General features: G+C 37.3%; 1 protein-coding gene across 2 annotated transcripts in view; it reads right to left on the reverse strand.

Annotated features, from left to right (window-relative positions):
• Positions 1-19,796, reverse strand: part of STK31 (serine/threonine kinase 31) — a 100,919-nt gene that overhangs the window by 6,543 nt on the left and 74,580 nt on the right. The window contains exon 22 of one of the 2 annotated variants that reach the window (XM_060156980.1): positions 10,867-10,935. The exons of the other annotated variant lie outside the window; for it this stretch is intronic. Coding sequence (XP_060012963.1) covers positions 10,867-10,935 — 69 coding nt within the window. The remainder of the gene's footprint in view (positions 1-10,866; positions 10,936-19,796) is intronic. 2 annotated transcript variants of the gene reach the window in all.

Raw genomic sequence — 19,796 nt, forward strand, 5'->3', positions numbered from 1 at the left:
CCAAAGAGGTGAAAGACCTATACTCTGAAAACTATAAAACTCTGATGAAGGAATCTGAAAATAATACAAAGAAGTGGAAAGACATACTATGTTTTTGGACTGTGAGAATTAATATTGTTAAAATGACCATACTACCTAAAGCAATCTAGAGATTAAATGTAATCCCTATCAAAACACCTATGACGTATTTCACAGAAATATAACAAATAATCCTAAAATTTATGTGGAACCAGAGAATAACCCAAATTGCCAAAGCAATCTTGTGAAAAAAGAACAAAGCTGGAGGTATCACACTCCCTGACTTCAGACTATACTACAAAGCCACAGTAATCAAAACAGCATGGTAATGGCACAAAAAACAAAGACATAGGTCAATGGAACAGAATAGAGAGCCCAGAAATAAACCCATGCACATATGATCAATCAATCTACAAAGGAGGCAAAAAAAAAAAAATACAACGGAGAAAAGACAGTCTCTTCAATAAGTGGTGCTGGAAAACTGGTCAGCTACATGTAAAAGAATGAAATTAGAACATTCTCTAACACCATATACAAAAATAAATTCTAAATAGATTAAAGACCTAAATGTAAGACCTGAAATCATTAAACTCCTAGGGGAAAACATAGGCAGAACATTCTGTGACATAAACCCCAGCAATATATTTTTTGGGTCTATCTCCTAAAGCAAAGGAGATAAAAGCAAAAATAAGCAAACAGGACCTAATTAAACTGAAAAGCTTTTGCACAGCAGAGGAAATCATTGACAAAATAAAAAGACAACCTACTTAATGAGAGAAAATATTTACAAATGATATGACAGATAAGGGGTTAACATCCAAAATAAACAAACAGCTCATACATCTCAACATCAAAAAAACAAACCCATTTTAAAAATGGGCAGAAGACCTGAAAAGACATTTTTCCAGAGAAGACATACAGATGTCCAAGAGGCCCATGAAAAGCTGCTCAACATCACTAATCATCAGAGTAATGCAAATGAAAACGAGACATCACCTCACACCCATCAGAATGGCCATCATCAAAAAGAGCACAAATAACAAATGCTGGAGAGGGTGTAGAGAAAAGGGAACCCCCCCTACACTGTTGGTGGGAGTGTAAATTGGCACAGCCACTGTGCAAAACAGTATGGAGGTTCCTCGGAAAACTAAAAATAGAACTACCATATGATCTAGCAATTCCATTCCTGTGTATATATACAAAAAAAATGAAAACAATTCAAAAAGATACATGCACCCCAATGTTCGTAGCAGCATTATTTACAATTGCCAATATATGGAAGCAACATAAGCGCCCACTAACATATGAATGGATAAAGAAGATGTGGCATATATATTCAATGGAATATTACTCAGCCATAAAAAATAATGAAATTTTGCCATTTGCAATAACATGGATGGACTTGGAGGGTATTATGCTAAGTGTAACAAGTCAGACAGAGAAAGACAAATACTGTATGATATCACTTATATGCGGAATCTAAAAAAATAAAACAAATTAGTGAATATAAGAAAAAAGAAACAGCATCACACATATAGAGAATAAACTAGTAGTTACCAGTTTATTGGAGAGGGGAGGGGGGAGGGGCAAGATATTGGTGGGGAACTCAGAGTTACAAACTACTATGTATAAAATACATAAACTACAAGGTATATTGTACAACACAGGAAATATGGCCAATATTTTATAATAGCTATACATGGAACATAACCTTTAAAATTGTGAATCACTATGTTGTACACCTGAAAACTCATAATACTGTATATCAAATATACCTCAATAAAAAAATAAAGTGAAAATGCAACCCACAGAATGGGAGAAAATATCTGCAAATCATATATCTAATAAAGGACTTGTATCTAGAATATAACTCTTACAACTCAGTAATATAAAGATAACCCAATTTAAAAATGATCAAAGGTTCTGAATAGACATTTCACCAAGAAAATATATATATATATATATATATATACACACACACACACACACACACACAAACAGCCAATAAGGAAATGAAAAGATGCTCAACATCGTTAATCATCAGGGAAATGCAAATTGAAACTACAACAAGATGCTACTTCACACCTACTAAGATGGCTAGAAGCAAAAAGTCAGGTAAAAAACAAGTGTTGGGGAGGATGAAAACTTGGAACCTTGCCTGATACACTGCTGATGGAAATCTGAAATGGTTGCAGCCACTTTGGGAAACAGTCTGGCAGTTCCTCAAACAACTAAACACAGAGTTACAGCTTGACCCAGAAATTCCACTCTGAGGTACATACCCAAGAGAAATGAAAACATATGTCCACAGAGAAACCTGTATACCAATGTTTACAGCAGCATTATTCGTAATAGCCAAAAGGTAGAAACAACCCAAATGTCTATTAACAGACAAAAGGATAAATAAAATGTGGTAAATCCACACAATGGAATATTATTCAGCCATTAAAAGGAGTAAGTACTGATACACATTAAAACTTGGATAAACCTTGAAAACAGTATGCTAAATTAACGAAGCCAATCATAAAAGTTTACGTATCATATGATTCCATTCATATGTATGTCCAGAATAGAAAAAATCTAGAGAGACAAATAGTATATTAGTGGTCATTTAGGACTGGTGTGGCTGGATAGTGACACAGAGTGTCCATAACTAAGGAATATGGAATTTCTTTTTGAGGTAATGAAATGCTCTAAAACTGACTGTGGTGATAGTTTGCATGCATCTTTGAATATACTAAAAATCACTGAGTTGTAAACTTTAAATGGGTGAACTGTAAGGTGTTTAAGTTATTTCTCAATAAAGCTATTTTAAAATGATTATAAAACTTCACTGAAAGACATGCCATATTTCATTTAACATAAGGGACATTAAAACACTAAGGAATTAAAATATTCCCAATAAAACTATGAACCATGATAAAAAGACTTCGATTATGAGAAATAGCCTAACTTCAGAGATAATAAATTGTTTTAAAAAATAGTAATACTGGGACTTCCCTGGTGGCGCTGTGGTTAAGAATCCACCTGCCAATGCAGGGGACACGGGTTCGAGACCTGCTCCAGGAAGATCCCATATGCTGCGAAGCAACTAAGCCCATGTGCCACAACTACTGAGCCTGTGCTCCTAGAGCCCGCAAGCCACAACTACTGAAGCCCGCACGCCTAGAGCCCATGCTCCGCAACAGGAGAAGCCACTGCAATGAGAAGCGCACGCACCGCAATGAAGAGTAGCCCCTGCTAGTCGCAACTAAAGAAAGCCAGAGCACAGCAACAAAGACCCAATGCAGCCAAAATAAATAAACAAATAAACAAATGTTTCTTTAATAATAATATTGTATTTATATTTGAAAGTTCCTAGAAGAGTAGATCTTAAAAGTTCTCATCACACACACACAAAAAAATTTGTAACGGTTATGGTCATAGATGTTAACTAGACTTACCGTGGTAAGCATTTTCACAATGTATATAAATATTGAACCATTATGTTGAATGCTTAAAGCTAATATAATGTTATATGTTAATTATACCCCAATTTTAAGAAATGAAAAAAAGAATCAATTTTTGCTACATGATATATGTACCTTTGAATATAATTAAAACTACTTATGTAATTAGTTAGAACAAAAAATATTAGTAATAATAATAAAATCTATCTTACAATCAATACAAGTAAAATAATAATGTCCTAAACAAATGGAGAGCTATTATTTTCCCAATCACAAAAATAGTGTATCATTAAGATAGCAATTCTCCTTCAAATTAACCTATAAATTCAATATACTTTCAAAGTCTCAACAGTGTTTTTCAGAAGAGTTATTAACAAGTTGGTGCCAAAATTCATATGGAAAAATAAAGTGACAAGAATAGCCAAGGCAATGTTAAAAGAAAAATGTGAGGAAGGAAAGCCAAAGCCCTCTACAAAGATACAGCATTTAAAATAGTGTAGTGCCAGCACAGGGATCAATAGTCAAAGAACAGAATAGGCCCAAAATAGGTTCATGAATACATGGAAATTTGATACAGCATAGACTGGCATTATTAATCAATGGGGAATGACCGATTATTGAATAAATGGTGCTGGGTCAACTATCTGTCCACATATAATAAGATAAAATTAGATCCTTAACTTCATATCATACACAAAAACTGATTTGAGAAGGATTAAAAATATAAACGGGAAATGGAGGGAAAAGGCAGGTCCAAGAAATAGCAGATGAAGATCATTTAACCAGAAAAAATATAATAAAGCAAGATTCATTCATTCAAAAATATTTATTAAGGTCCTACTATGTGTAAAGCAGTGCTACAGACACTGGGGATACAATGATGCATAACACAAAGTCCCTGCTTTATTGAGCTTACAGACCAAATATAAATTTTTTTAAAACTTAATGAAACAATTATCTATTTTTAAAAGGATACATACACAGACTTTTATAGAAAGATTCACAAGAAACTAGCAATAACAAGTGTTTCTAGGGAAGGGACTTGGATAGCTGATGGAATACAAATAGAGAGATTTCTAACAGCATGTGCTTCCTCTTGTAACTCTTGAATTTTGCATCATACACGTTATGTGAAGGAACAACTATTTGAAGGAACTAACCTTATAATAAATATAAGAGTTGTACAATAGTGAAATGGGTTGCTCCAAACTTAAAGGTATTTAAGCAGAGAATGAAGGCCATCTGTTAGGGATATTATTGAAGAAATTCTCCCAGGAGGCTGGGGACAAGTGAATTAATTATCCTCTCATACCTCTTTCATTGCATAATTCCATGATTTCTCTCTATTTGTGACATGGGCCCTGCAAAGTCCAGACAAGAGCTCCCTCATTTGTTTGATAACTATGCGGGATCACAAAATGTGGGTAAAGACAACACCATTCCCAGCACTAATGGCTGCCTCAGATAGAAGCAAATACTGCACATGCCAAGTATTCTTCTTATTTAATGTCCACACATAGCTACCCACATTAAAGAGAGACTTCTTGTGTTTATTCATCTTCCTTACACATACAGCTAGCAGAGTGTCTAGCACATGGCTGACAGATTACAACCTGTCGTAGGCAGACCTCTAAGATGTCCTCCAGTCAGCCCTACTTCCCAGTATTCATTTTGTTACATTATCCCATCCCTTTGAGTATGGGCTTGACCTAGTGAAATGGCTCTAACAAAGAGGAAAAGTGATGGATATCACATCCATGAGCTGGTTATGAAAAACTGTGACTTATGTCTAACTAACACACTCTTTTCTACTGCTTTCTCTGCTTATGCACTTTGATGAGAAAAGTTGCCATGATGGAAATACGGCAAGCTCTGGTCAACAACTAGAGAGAAACTAATTCTGCCAACAACTATGTGAGCCTGGAAACAGATCCTTCCTCAGTCGACCTTTAAGATGACTATAGCCCACCCAACAACTTGACTGCAGCCTGTGAAAGGACATGAAGTAGAGGATCCAAATAAGCTGCACTGCTGGCTCACAAACTTTTAAGACAATAAATGTGTGTTAAATCACTAAATTTCTGGATAATTTGTTACACGGTAATTTTTCTATCAAACCTGAAAGAACATGAGTTTCAAGTGTTCGCTTTGGGTGAAGCTGTAACCTGTAACTGCTAGTTTTTTAATGGCAAAAACTCTGTATCATACATTTTTCAAAAATGTAAAACATTATCAACCTTCTTCGTTATTCCATTCTATAGAGATGGCCGGTAGGTGTAATGAATAGTTTCATAATCTCCCAAAAGTTGTCTCCAATGTTTTTTACTACTGCCCAAGAAGTGGGGCAAAACTCCTTAATAATCATTCTTAATGTGTGTTTAAAAATTAATTTCATGGGCTTCCCTGGTGGCGCAGTGGTTAAGAATCCTCCTGCCAGGGCAGGGGCCACGGATTCGAGTCCTGATCCAGAAAGATCCCACATGCCACAGAGCAACTAAGCCCGTGTGCCACAACTACTGAGCTTGCACTCTAGAGTCTGTGAGCCACAACTACTGAAGCCGGCGCGCCTAGAGCCTGTGCACCGCAATGAAGAGTAGCCCCTGCTCACCGCAACTAGAGAAAGCCCGCGTGCAGCAATGAAGACCCAATGCAGCCAAAAATAAAGTAAAAAAAAAATAGATAAATTTATTTAAAAAATTAATTTCATGGGATAATAGTAGGTACTACAAAACAAAAACTTTTTGGTCAAATAAGAGACCATACAGAGTTAAACAAAACTATGTGTGTTCCTTCATTGCAGTTCAAACTACCAAAAGAATATGAGGTCATGTCAGCTGGAAGGAAGAAATAAAACTGTCTTCGTTCATAGATGACATGACTGTCTATGTAGAAAATATGAAAGCATCCAATAAAAAACTCCTAGAACTAGTTGAGTGACTATAGAAAATTTGTAGGCATAAGGTTAATATACAAAATTCAATCATCTTCCTATATACCAGCAATGAACAAGTAGAATTTGAATTTTAAAACACAATACCATTTGTATTTATACCCTCCAATATTAAATACTTGAGTAGAAATCTAACAAAATATGTACAGGATCTATTTGAGAAAAAAATTATAAAACTCCGATGAAAGACATTAAAGAACTAAATAAATGGATATTCCATGCTCATGGAAAAAAACACAACATTGTCAACATATCAATTCTTCCCAACTTCATCTATAGATTCAATGCAATCTCAATCAAAATCCCAGCAAGTCATTTTGTGGATATCAACAAAATGATTCTAATGTTTACACTGAGAGGCAAAAGCCCCATAATAGCCAATACAAAATTAAAGGAAAAGAATAAAGTTAAAGGACTGTTACTATCCAACTTCAAAACTCACTGTAAAGCTAGAGTAGTCAAGACTATGTGGTATTAGTAAAAGAATAAGCAAATAGATCAGTGGAACAAAACAGACCCACATAAATATAGACTGATCTTTGACAAAGGAGAAAAGGCAATACAATGAAGAAGATAGTCTTTTCAACAAATGGTACTGGAACAACTGGACATCCACATGCAAAAAAATGAATCTAGACACAGATCTTATACCTGTCACAATAATTAACTCAAAAAGGATCACAGACCTAAATGTCAAATGCAAAACTATAAAACTCCTAGAAAACATAGGAGAAAATATAGATGAAGCTGGGTTTGGCAAAGATTTTCAAAATACAATACCAAAAGCACAATCCATGAAAGGAAAGAATAAACTGGACTGCATTAAAATTAAAAATTTGTTCTGCAAAAGACACATTCAAGAAAATTAGAAGACAACCACAGATTGTGAGAAAATATCTGCAAAAGACGTATCTGATAAAAGACTGTTATTCAAAACATACAGAGAACTCTTAAAACTCAACAATAAGAAAACATGATTAAAAAATGTGCCAAAGACCTTGCCAAATACCTCACCAAAGAAGATATACAGGTGGCAAATAAGCATATGAAAAGATGTTCCACATCACGTGGCACCAGGGAAAAGTAAATTCAAACAATGAGATACTAGTACACATCTATAAGAATGGCCACAATTCAAAACACTGACCGAATGCTAGTAAGGCTGTGGAGCAACAGGAGCGGTTACTCATTGCTAGTGGCAATCAAAAACAGTACAGCTTAGAAGACAGTTTGTCAATTTCTTTAAAAACTAAACTATTTAAATATATTATTACCATACAATCCAGCAGCTGCACTCCTTGGTACTCACCCAAGGAAATAAAAAACTTATGTCCACACAAAAACCTGCACATGGATGTTTATTGAAGCTTTATTCATAATTGTCAAAACCTGGAAACAACCAAGTTGTCCTTCAGTAGGTGAAGAGATAAATAGTGGAACATTCAGACAATGGATCAAGGCTAAAAAGAAATGAGCTATCAAGCCACGAAAAGACATAGAGGAAACTTACGTGCATATGATTAAGTGGAAAAAGCCAATATGAAGAGGCTACATACTGTATGATTCCAACTATATGACATTCTGGAAAAGGCAAAATTATGAAGACAGGAAAAAGATCAGTCTCCAGGTGTTTGGAGAAAGTAGAGATGAAAAGGTAGAGCACAGAGGATTTTTAGGGTAATGAAAATACTCTGTATGATATTATAATGGTAGATACATGGCATCATACATGTGTTCAAACCTGTAAGAATGTACAACACCAAGAGTGAACCCTAATTTAAGCTATGGACTTTAGGAAATAATGATGTATCAATGTAGGTATCAGTTGCAACAAATGTATAACTCTGGTAGGGGATGTTGATAATGGATAAACTGCATATGTGGAGGAAGGAAACCTATGGGAAATCTCTACCTTCTCTTTTTTGCTGTGAATCTAAAACTGCTCTTAAGAAAATAAAGCCATAAAAGCAGTTGTAACATAAAATAGTCTCTTAAAAAAATGGCAAGAGAACTTCTACAGCCTGATCATTATGACTTTTTTAACATCTTTATTGGAGTATAACTGCTTTACAATATTGTTAGTTTCTGCTGTATAACAAAGTGAATCAGCTATACATATACATATGCCCCCATATCCCTTTCCTCTTGCATCTCCTCCCAACCTCCCTAACCCACCCCTCTAGGTGGTCACAAAGCACTGAGCTGATCTCCCTGGGCTATGCAGGTGCTTCCCACTAGCTATCTATTTTACATTTGGTAGTGTATATATGTCAGTGCTACTCTCTCACTTTGTCCCAGCTTGCCCTTCCCGCTCCCCCAGTCCTCAAGTCCATTCTCTACGTCTGTGTTTATTCCTGCCCTTCCCCTAGGTTCATCAGAACCATTTTATTTTTTTAGATTCCATATATATGTGTTAGCATATGGTATTTGTTTTTCTCTTTCTGACTTACTTCACTCTGTATAACAGACTCTATGTCCATCCACCTCAGTACAAATAACTCAATTTCATTTCTTTTTATGGTTGAGTAATATTCCATTGTATATATGTGCCACATCTTCTTTATCTATTCATCTGTCGATAGACACTTAGGTTGCTTCCATGTCCTGGCTATTGTAAATAGTGCTGCAGTGAACATTGTGGGACATGACTCTTTTTGAATTATGGTTTTTTCAGGGTATATGTCCAATAGTGAGATTGCTGGGTCATATGGTAGTTCTATTTTTAGTTTTATAAGGAACCTCCATACTGTTCTCCAAAGTGGCTATATCAATTTATATTCCCACCAACAATGCAAGAGGGTTCCCTTTTCTCCACACCCTCTCCAGCATTTATTGTTTGTAGATTTTTTTGATGATGGCCATTCTGACCGGTGTGAGGTGATACCTCATTGTAGTTTTGATTTGCATTTCTCTAATGATTAGTAAAGTTGAGCATCCTTTCATGTGTTTGTTGGCAATCTGCATATCTTCTTTGGAGAAACATCTATTTAAGTCTTCTGCCCATTTTTGGATTGGGTTGCTTGTTTTATTGATATTGAGCTGCATGTATATTTTGAAGATTAATCCTTTGGAAACACAAAAGACACTGAATAGCCAAAGCAATCTTGAGAAAGAAAAATGGAGCTGGAAGAATCAGGCTCCCTGACTTCAGACTACACTACAAAGCTATAGTAATCAAGACAATATGGCACAAAAACAGAAAATATAGATCAATGGAACAGGATAGAAAGCCCAAAGATAAACCCATGCACATATGGTCACCTTATCTTTGATAAAGGAGGCAAGGGTATACAATGGAGAAAAGACAGACTCTTCAGTAAGTGGTGCCGGGAAAACTGGACAGCTACATGTAAAAGGATGAAATTAAAACACTCCGTAACACCATACACAAAAAATAAACTCAAAATGGATTAAAGACCTAAATGTAAGACCGGACACTATAAAACTCTTAGAGGAAAACACAGGAAGAACATTCTATGACATAAATCACAGCAAGATCTTTTTTGACCCACCTCCTAGAGAAATGGAAATAAAAACAAAAATAAACAAATGGGATCTAATGAAACTTAAAAGCTTTTGCACAGCAAAGGAAACCATAAACAAGATGAAAAGACAATCCTCAGAATGGGAGAAAATATCTGCAAATGAAGCAACTGACTAAGGATTAATCTCCAAAATATACAAGCAGCTCATGCAGCTCAGTATCATTATACTTTTATAGACATGTTGCTGCCATATTTAACTCCTTAATATCTAGTCACACTGGGGACTATTCCATTTCAAAAGATCAACGTTGAAGATTCACCTCAAATAACTATTTGGTGGCATTTTTGAACAGCCTCTTCCCTCCCCTTTTTTCTGCCAAATTAAAGATCAGCTCCCTCCAGAGTACTTTCTTAATATTCTATATATAAATATTGGTTGTTTACTTGTTCACATTTCTAAATTATTAACTCCTTCAATGCTGTAATCCTATAAAGCAGCACCTAGTTCAATTCCTGATATAGAAGATACTCAAAATAGGTTGTCTGTATATCTATATCTATCTATCTATCTATCTATCTATATATATCAAAGCAGTATGAATGACACAGATGTACGACAAAGAAAAGATACAACCAGGTACTTATAAAAAGTAGTAAAAACACTAATTTTAATATAATGTGATCTTTGAAGATATAGCAAAGACTGTTTTTCCTTAATTATTACACAGATTACACATACAATTTGTGTGACAAACATACAATCCAGTAGTACTCTCTAGCAGTAGTTTTCTGGCAATAGTGTAAGTTCTGCACTTAAATTTTTTCAATACTTCTTTACTGTGAATGCTATTTTGTATTCTTACAAAAATAAGAGGACATCTTCAGTCAAATATTTAAGTTTATATTACTGTTACACACCTATATCACAGGTTTCCAACCAGTAAATGACAAAAAGGTAACATACCAAATGAAACTGATCCACCTTTGGGATTCCATCCTCATTTGTCTCAAATTTCTGATTTTGAACAGAGAGCTGTTAAAGAGAATGAGAATGAATAAGTTCCCAATGTACCAAAATACTGATCCTATAGCAGAGGCAAATCTGGAACTTTTTAGGTTCTAGAGAGAAGAGCAGAGTTCAAAGAAAGCATATTAGTTCTTGCAGGATAAAAAAACTTTCATAATAACAACTACCAAACAGTCCCTGGGGCTCCTAACATATCAAGCAGAGTTGATGTACACACTATAAGCACTTTCAATACTTCCTCACTTTATAAGCAAATATATTAAAATTTTGTAGCACTCCCATTCATGGTTCTACTTTATGTCCACAACCATTTTCTTCTTTCTTCTCATCTTCAATTTATAATATCTTGCTCTGTTTTCAAGTACCCCTGCGAACTGCCTTATATCCTTTCTGGAACAAGATAAGGTATTTAATAAATTAAGGTAAAGTCAGCCAAAAGAAAGGCATATATACACAAGGCTGAAACTCTGGCAAGAGGACTAGATTACTCTCATAAGTGTAAGAACTGCAACAAACAGGTGGTACCAGAAGCTATGAGAGTAAACAACAACACCCAAGGAAGGGCTGTACAGTGAAAACTTTAGTAGGATGTGGGCTAAATCCTTCGGAACACTAACATTTAACAGATAGGTAGTAAAGAGGAGTAAAAGAAATGCCCAGTCACAGAGGCAAAAGAAGAACTTAGAAGGTATTGTGTCACAGAAAACAATGGGTAATTACTGTGGATATTTTTTTCCTGATAGATCAGACTTAACCATATTTCTAGGAAAGGTGAAGAATAAAAAGAAAAGAAATAGACTAAAGATACAGTGAAGACAGAAGAATGGTAAAAGTGAGGTATTAGAACAGGAGAGAGAATGGGGTCAAGGTCACATGCAGATGGCTTACACTAGAGAAGGAGCACTTTAATTCTCTGAGATAGGAGTAGAAGACAGAAGACCAGGTAAAGAGGTGACCAGTTTGTAGACAGAAGCACTGAAATTTTATGGAAAGCACATATCTCAGTTTAAAAAAAAAAAATTAAGAGGCAAGGTCTACTGAGAAGAACGGGTATAAGATTTAGGTAGGGGCTTGTGGAAAGCAGTAAAAGGTTTAAAGTAATCGTTGAGGGAAATATGAGAATGAACTGACTGTGGGCAGGTGAAAGGACTAAAAGAAAGCACTGAGGACCTAACAGAAGTAAGACTGATATGGTGGTGACATTCTGCAAAAGCATTCAGTTCCCAAGGTGTTCAAGGGGTCCCATTCCATACCAGTCTCCCCTCTTAAAATAAAATCTAAATATAACATAACCAACAAACCTAAGAAGACTCTGAAAAGTGGAAATAAGAAGCTAAAGAGGAAAGAAGAAAGTGAAGTGGCTAGGAACCTTGGGATTTAAGAAATGACACAAGGGTGAATTCCCTGGGTTTTATTTCTGACTCTCCTATATCCCACAATGAATGCTAGAGAAGCTTGCAACCCAGAAATGGCAAGAGTCACAGACCAAAAGAGCCCCAAGAAAAGCCTGCTCCATCTAGCTAAAGGACTGTGAATAGGGTAGTCTAGCAGAACAGAAAACCTTTGTGGTAACAGCCTCTACTCCAGCCAAACACCAAAGGAAAAACTGTCAGCGGTGCTGTGGGTATGAGTGGGGAGCTGAACTCCCACCCGTACTCATCAGCGAAAAGGCAGAACAAGGTTGTATGTGATGGCACTAGTTGGCAATCTACTCCAAGGGGTACTGTCAGTGGGACCCAGTGGAGAGCTATCTTCTACTACCACTCAACAGCAACAAAGTGGAAAAAGCAGTGTGAGGCAGTGTTAGCCAGCACTCTATTTTTCCCTCTCCACTCCCCAGGTGACAGGAGGACCCAGCGGGAAAGGAAACTTATACCCTCACCAGGTAGCAACAGGTACACGGAGATGGAATAAGGCAGTGGTGAAGCAGTAACAGTTTAACACTCTGCTCCTCCTGCTCCCTGCACTCTGTTAACAGAGAGATGAATTTCCACTCCCAACCATCAGGAACGAGAAGAGGCAAAGTAGTACAAATCAGCATTCCACTTTTGCTGAGGTGGTGTCAGCAGAGCTCAATGGGAAGCTGAAGATCTAAAGTCATCTGAAACTGTACACTACACCTAAACAAGGTAACTGTCTGCAAAAAAGGAAGATTAAATAGGATGCAGAGTCTCAGAACACAATACCCCAAATGTTCAGGCTACAATCAAAAATCACATGTCAAGTTTAAAACCAACAAAATCTTAAATGACAAAAAGACAATCAACAGAAGACATCAAGAGGACACAGATGCAAGGATTATCTGACAAGGATTTTAAAGGAGCCATCATAACAATGCTTAGAGATCAATTAGAAACATGCATGAAAGAAAAAAAAAGTAGAAAGCCTCAGCAAAGAAGACAGAAGATATAGAGAAAACCAAATAGAAATTTTAGAAATGAAAAACAACAACAGAACAACAGAAATAACTCACTGGATTGGCTCAACATTGGTAGAATGAATATGACAGAGGAAAGCACTGATGAAACTGAAGATAGAAAAACAGAAAATATCTGGATTGAACAACAGAAAGAAAATGAACACAGCCTCAGGAACCTGTGGGACAATAACAAAAGATCCAAAATTTGTATCATCAGTCTCAGAAAAAAAGGAGAAAGAGTGTAGGATTAACAAAATAGTTATATGAATAACAGCTGAACCAAATTTCACAAATTTGCTAAAAAACACAAACTGAAGAAACTGAGCAAACCCCAAAGAGAGTAAACCCAAAGAACTCCATGCTAAGACACATCATAATCAAAATTCAGAAAACTAAAAACAAAGTCTTAAAAACAGGTGGAGAGAAACATCACATTACCTATAAGAGGAATAATGATTCAAATGACAGTGGAGTTCTCATGAGAAACCATGAAGGCCCAATGAAAGTGGCACAGCATTTTTGAAGCACTGAAAGAAAAGAACTATAAACCCAGAATTCTGTACGCAGCAAAAAACATCCTTCAGAAATGAAGGCGCAATTAAGATGCTCTCAGATGAAGGAAAACTAACTATTTGTCACCAGCAGACTTACCTTGAAAGAATGGCTAAAGTAAGTTCTTAAAATAGAAAGGAAATGATAAAAGAATAAATACTGAAACATCAGGAATGAAAAAAGAATTGAAAAGAGTAAAAATATGGGTAGATGTTATAGATGATCCTCATAAATAACACACTTTGAGAAGTGAACTCCAAGCTCTCTGCACTTGGATCCAATAAGAAAGGAATAGTGAGTCTGAGGTTCTTGGGTGGGTCTCAAAGGAGGTCCAGAAACACATGAAATTCCTGCACAGAGGAGGGCATTAGAGATGTTAGTGGCTCCATCCAGCCTGGAAGCCTTAATCCTCCTACATACAATTCGGTAATAATGAGATCCATTCCACTCAGTCTGCTTAATTATGATATTAGCATCACTTCCAGATTTTAGGGGGCTGCCACCCATTTTCCTTCTCTTGAGATTTCTCTTAATTGGAATATTTGTGAAAGGCACTCATTATAGGCCACATCAGCTGTATCTAAAGGAATGACAGATATGGAATATTACTTTTCCCCTTGTCTCTTAGTTGGGGATTAAACATCAAAACGAAGCATAATGTATAAAAAGTACACCTGACCTCTAAACAGAAGTGTTACTCACATCCATGTAAGGCTTTCTAAAAGGAGGACTTCTCACCAAAGAGCTCATAGAAGACAAGGTTAGAGATGCCTTAATAGGGCATTGTAAAATATAAGAGACTTCATTGTAATCAGTGCAATGACACCTATTAGTAACTTATTTCCAAAGCCTGGGCCCCTTCAGCAATTGTTTATCATTGGCTTCAGTGAAGACTGCACCTTCAAGGCTTAATATGTGATGTGAATGCAGAAGGTGGTCTTGAACGCAGCCTCAAGACACTGAAATTCTGAGATGGGACGTTACTTAAGAAGGGATGTCCTTCTCTGACTTTCACATGCCTCACGTCTACACTTAGGATGATGATGTGCTCCCTCACATGGTTGTTTAGGAGGATGCAATGAGATGAAGTTCATAAAGCACTTATTAACTAAGTTCCAAACATGCACTATGTGTTCCCAGCAAGGGAGGATGTTATCACCATGTTATAAATACACATAATAATGTCCTTAAATTAATAAATATAATGTTTGGTCACACTCTGGAGAAAAATCAAATATATGTGTCTTTTATAAAAATTAGTCTCACAAAGAAATAAAACCTTAAAAAAATAGAATATTTTTAAAATCATATATAGCAGACCACAAAACATATCTAGAAACGAGGTTTGTCTAAACAGGCTAAAGAGATGAATAGGAGTCAAAGGAGATACAGGGTAGCCTAGATGTTATATGATGGGGTCCAACGCTGAAGAAGAAAGGAAGAGAAGCTAGGAGGTTGCTGATAGACTAGGGAGAAAGGGAAGACAGTAACAAAACATATTGGCGATTTAAGAGCAGTTATAGTAAAATGAGAGGGTAGGAAGTCCTGTCCAGATAAAAATATACTGGATTGGATTCTTTACTTTTGTAAAAGAAAAACTATAGGGAATCACAAAATCCTGGTTTCGGAAGGTAACTGAAACTGCATGAAGGTATGGGTCTCAAATTGTTAAGGAGGTCCAAAAAATGCAGACCTAAGAGAATGGCTAAAACAGAAAACAATGGCAATAGGAGGTATTAACAATCGTGAGAGTCTGAAACTCTCATACAGTGCTGGTTCTGAGAATGCAAAATGGTACAGCCACTCTGGAAAAGTTTGGCACCCCCTTATAAAGTTATATATACAATTACAGTCTACTCAATAATCGTCCTCCTATTTATTCTAGAGAAGTAAAACTATGTTCACACAAAAACCTACACACAAATGTTCCTAGCATCTTTATTTGTAATAGCCAAAAACTGGAAACCCAAATGTCCTTCAACAGATAAACAAAGTTGGTACATCCATATAATAGAGTACCACTCAGCCACAAAAATGGAATGAACTATTGATATACTAAACAACCTGGATGAATTTCAAAGGCATTATGCTGAGTGAAGAAGCTAGTCTCAAAAGGTTACATACTGTAAGATAACATTTATATAACATTCTTAAAAAGACAAAGCTGTAGTGATATAGAAAAGATCAGCGGTTGCCAAGGGTTAAGGGTTAGGGAGAGGGTATGACTACAAAGGGACAGCACATAGGATTTTTTTTTTTTTTAGAGTTAGGGAACTGTTCTGTATCCCAGCTGTGGTGATGGGTATACTAATCTATACATATGTTAAAATTCATAGGACTGAACACCAAAAACCAATCAACTGTACTACATGGTAATTTAAAAATGAAATTTTTAAAAGAACTCAGTCAACATTAAAGAAGAGCAGGAATTCAGCACAATAGTGACTTTACTCATAAAGCTCTTTACTACCAGTTAATGAAGAAAGGAAACTGGTGGAATAAAGACTGCTATTACCATACTTAAGTGATATTTTATGATAGCTCTCAGGAACATAAGAACATCTGAGACATTCACTTTCGTCCTGATGTAAAGAATAAAGAGATTACTAAAGCAATGACAAAAATGATGCCAGTACAATAATTTCTATGGCTATGATGGTTCTATGAAACCACACAAATTTAAATACATATGCCAGCATAAGGCTAAAACTTGTGAATAATTAATTGTTGAATGGGATTCCCACTGATCACCACTTGGGTAGGTATAAATACTCTTTTTATAACAGTTTTATTGAGGTATAGTTGATATACAATAAACTACATGTATTTAAAGTATATAATTATCAATATTTTGATATATGTATCCTGCTACAAAATCATCACCACAATCAATCTGGTGAACATGGTGATCATGCCAAAAAAATTTCCTCATGCCCCTTTGTAATCTATCCCTCCCTTCCTCTCTGCCCTCAAACTCCAGAGCACTCCTTTCTATCACCATAGATAAGTTTGCATTTTTTAGAATTCTATATAAATAGAAACATAAAATATGTACTCTTTCTTTCCTTTGGCTTTTTTTTAGCTTGGCCGAATTATTTTGAGATTCCTCCATATTACTGGGTGTAGAGACATAACCTGAGAGATACTGAGGATTCAGTTCCAGACCACTGCAATAAAGTGAATACTGAAATAAAGTGAGTCATGCAATTTTTTTTGGTTTCCTGTAACATAACAGTTATGTTTACACTATACTAATCTATTAAGTATGCAATAGCATTATGTCTAAAAAACAATGTAAGGGGGGGGACCTTCAAGATGGCAGAGGAATAAGACATGGAGATCACCTTCCTCCCCACAAATACATCAAAAATACATCTACATGTAGAACAATTCCTACAGAAAAACTACTGAATGCTGGCAGAAGACCTCCGGCTTCCCAATAGGCAAGAAAATCCTCACGTACCCGGAGAGGGCAAAAGAAAAAACAGAGACAAAAGAATAGGGACGGGACCTGCACTTCTGGGATGGAGCTGTGAAGGAGGAAAAGTTTCCACACACTAGGAAGCCCCTTCACTGGCAGAGACGGGAGGTGGGCAGGGGGGAAGCTTCAGAGCCACGGAGAAGAGCGCAGCAACGGGTGCAGAGGGCAAAGTGGAGAGATTCCCACACAGAGGATCGGTGCTGACCGGCACTCACCAGCCTGAGAGGCTTGTCTGCTCACCCGCTGGGGCAAGTGGGGGCTGGGAGTTGAGGCTCAGGCTTCGGAGGTCAGATCCCAAGGAGAGGACTGGGGTTGGCTGCGTGAAGACATCTTGAAGGGGACAACTGCACCACGGCTAGTGGGGAGGGAGTCTGGGAAAAAGTCTGGACCTTCCTAAGAGGCAAGAGACTATTATTTCGGGGTGTGCGAGGAGAGGGTATTCTTTCCCTGTCTGTCCACAGAAAGCAGAGCAAAACCTAAACGAGCTCCAGAGATGGGTGCAAGCCACGGCTATCACCTCGGACCCCAGAGACGGGCATGAAACGCTAACTGCTGCTGCAGCCACCAAGAAGCCTGTGTGTGAGCACAGGTCACTCTCCACACCCCCACCCCAGGAGCCTGTGCAGCCCACCACTGCCAGGGTCCCAAGATCCAGGGACAACTTCCCCGGGAGAACATACGGCGCGCCTCAGGCTGTTGCAACGTCACGCCAGCCTCTGCCATTGCGGGCTCGCCCTGCATTCCAATTACAACTACCGTACCCCTCTCTCTTCCCGACCTGAGTGAGCCAGACTGCCCTAATCAGCCGCTGTTTTAACCCTGTCCTGTCTGGGTGGGAACAGAGGCCTGAAGACAACCTACATACAGAGGCGGGGCCAAAACCAAAGCTGAACCCCAGGAGCTATGCAAACAAGAAGAGAAAGGGAAATTTCTCCGAGCAGCCTCAGGAGCAGCAGATTAAATCCCCAAAATCAACTTGAAGTACCCTCAATCTGTGGAATACCTGAATAGAAAACGACTCATCCCAAAAAGAGCTTGTAGACATTGGGAGCAACTGTAGACTTGGGGTTTGCTCTCTGCAACTGACTTCTTTCTGACTTTTATGTTTATCTTAGTATAGTTTCTAGTGCTTGTTATCATTGGTGGGTTTATTGAGTTGATTGCTCTCTTCTTTATCTTTTTTTATTATTACTACTTTATTATTCTAATAGTTTTTTAAAAAATTTTTTATTTTCATAATTTTTTTAACTTTCATTATTTACTGGGTTTTTTTCTTTCTTTTTTTCTCCCTTTTCTTCTGAGCTGTGTGGATGAGAGGGTCTTGGTGCTCCGGCCTGGTGCCAGGCCTGAGCCTCTGAGGTGGGAGAGCCAAGCTCAGGACACTGGACCACCAGAGACTTCCCAGCCCCACATAATATCAATTGGCTAGAGCTCTCCCAGAGATCTGTGCCTCATCGCTAAGACCCAGCTCCACCCAACAGCCAGCAAACTCGAGTGCTGGATGCCCCATGCCAAAAAACTATCAAGACAAGAACATAACTGCACCCATTAGCAGACAGGCTGCCTAAAATCATACTAAGTTCACAGACACTCCAAAGCACACCACCGCACACGGTTCTGCCCACCAGAAAGACAAGATCCATCCCCACCCACCAAAACACAGGCACCAGTCCCCTCCACCAAGAAGTCTACACAATCCACTGAACCAACCTTACCCACTGGAGGCAGACACCAAAAACAACGGGAACAATGAACCTGCAGCCTGCAGGAGACCCCAAACACAGTAAGTTCAACAAAATGAGAAGACAGAGAAATATGCAGCAGATGGAAGGAACAAGGTAAAAACCAACCAGACCAAACAAATGAAGAGGAAATAGGCAGTCTACCTGAAAAAGAATTCAGAGTAATGACAGTAAAGATGATCCAAAATCTTGGAAACAGAATGGAGAAAATGCAAGAAACATTTAACAAAGAACTAAAAGAACAAAAGAGCAACAAAACAATGATGAACAACACAAGAAATGAAATTAAAAATTCTCTAGAAGGAATCAATAGCAGAATAACTGAGGCAGAAAAACAGATAAGTGACCTGGAAGATAAAATAGTGGAAATAACTACCACACGGCAGTATAAAGAAAAAAGAATGGAAAGAATTGAGGACAGTGTCAGAGACCACTGGGACAACATTAAACGCACAAACATTCGAATTATAGGGGTCCCAAAAGAAGAGGAGAAAAAGAAAGGGTCTGAGAAAATATTTGAAGAGAGGATACTTGAAAACTTCCCTAACATGGGAAAGGAAATAGTCAATCAAGTCCAGGAAGTGCAGAGAGTCCCATACAGGATAAATTCAAGGAGTAACATGCCAACACACATAGTAATCAAACTATCAAAAATTACAAAGAGAAAATATTA

Source organism: Lagenorhynchus albirostris, chromosome 8 (genome assembly GCF_949774975.1).
Source record: "Lagenorhynchus albirostris chromosome 8, mLagAlb1.1, whole genome shotgun sequence".
Lineage (NCBI taxonomy): Eukaryota > Metazoa > Chordata > Mammalia > Artiodactyla > Delphinidae > Lagenorhynchus > Lagenorhynchus albirostris.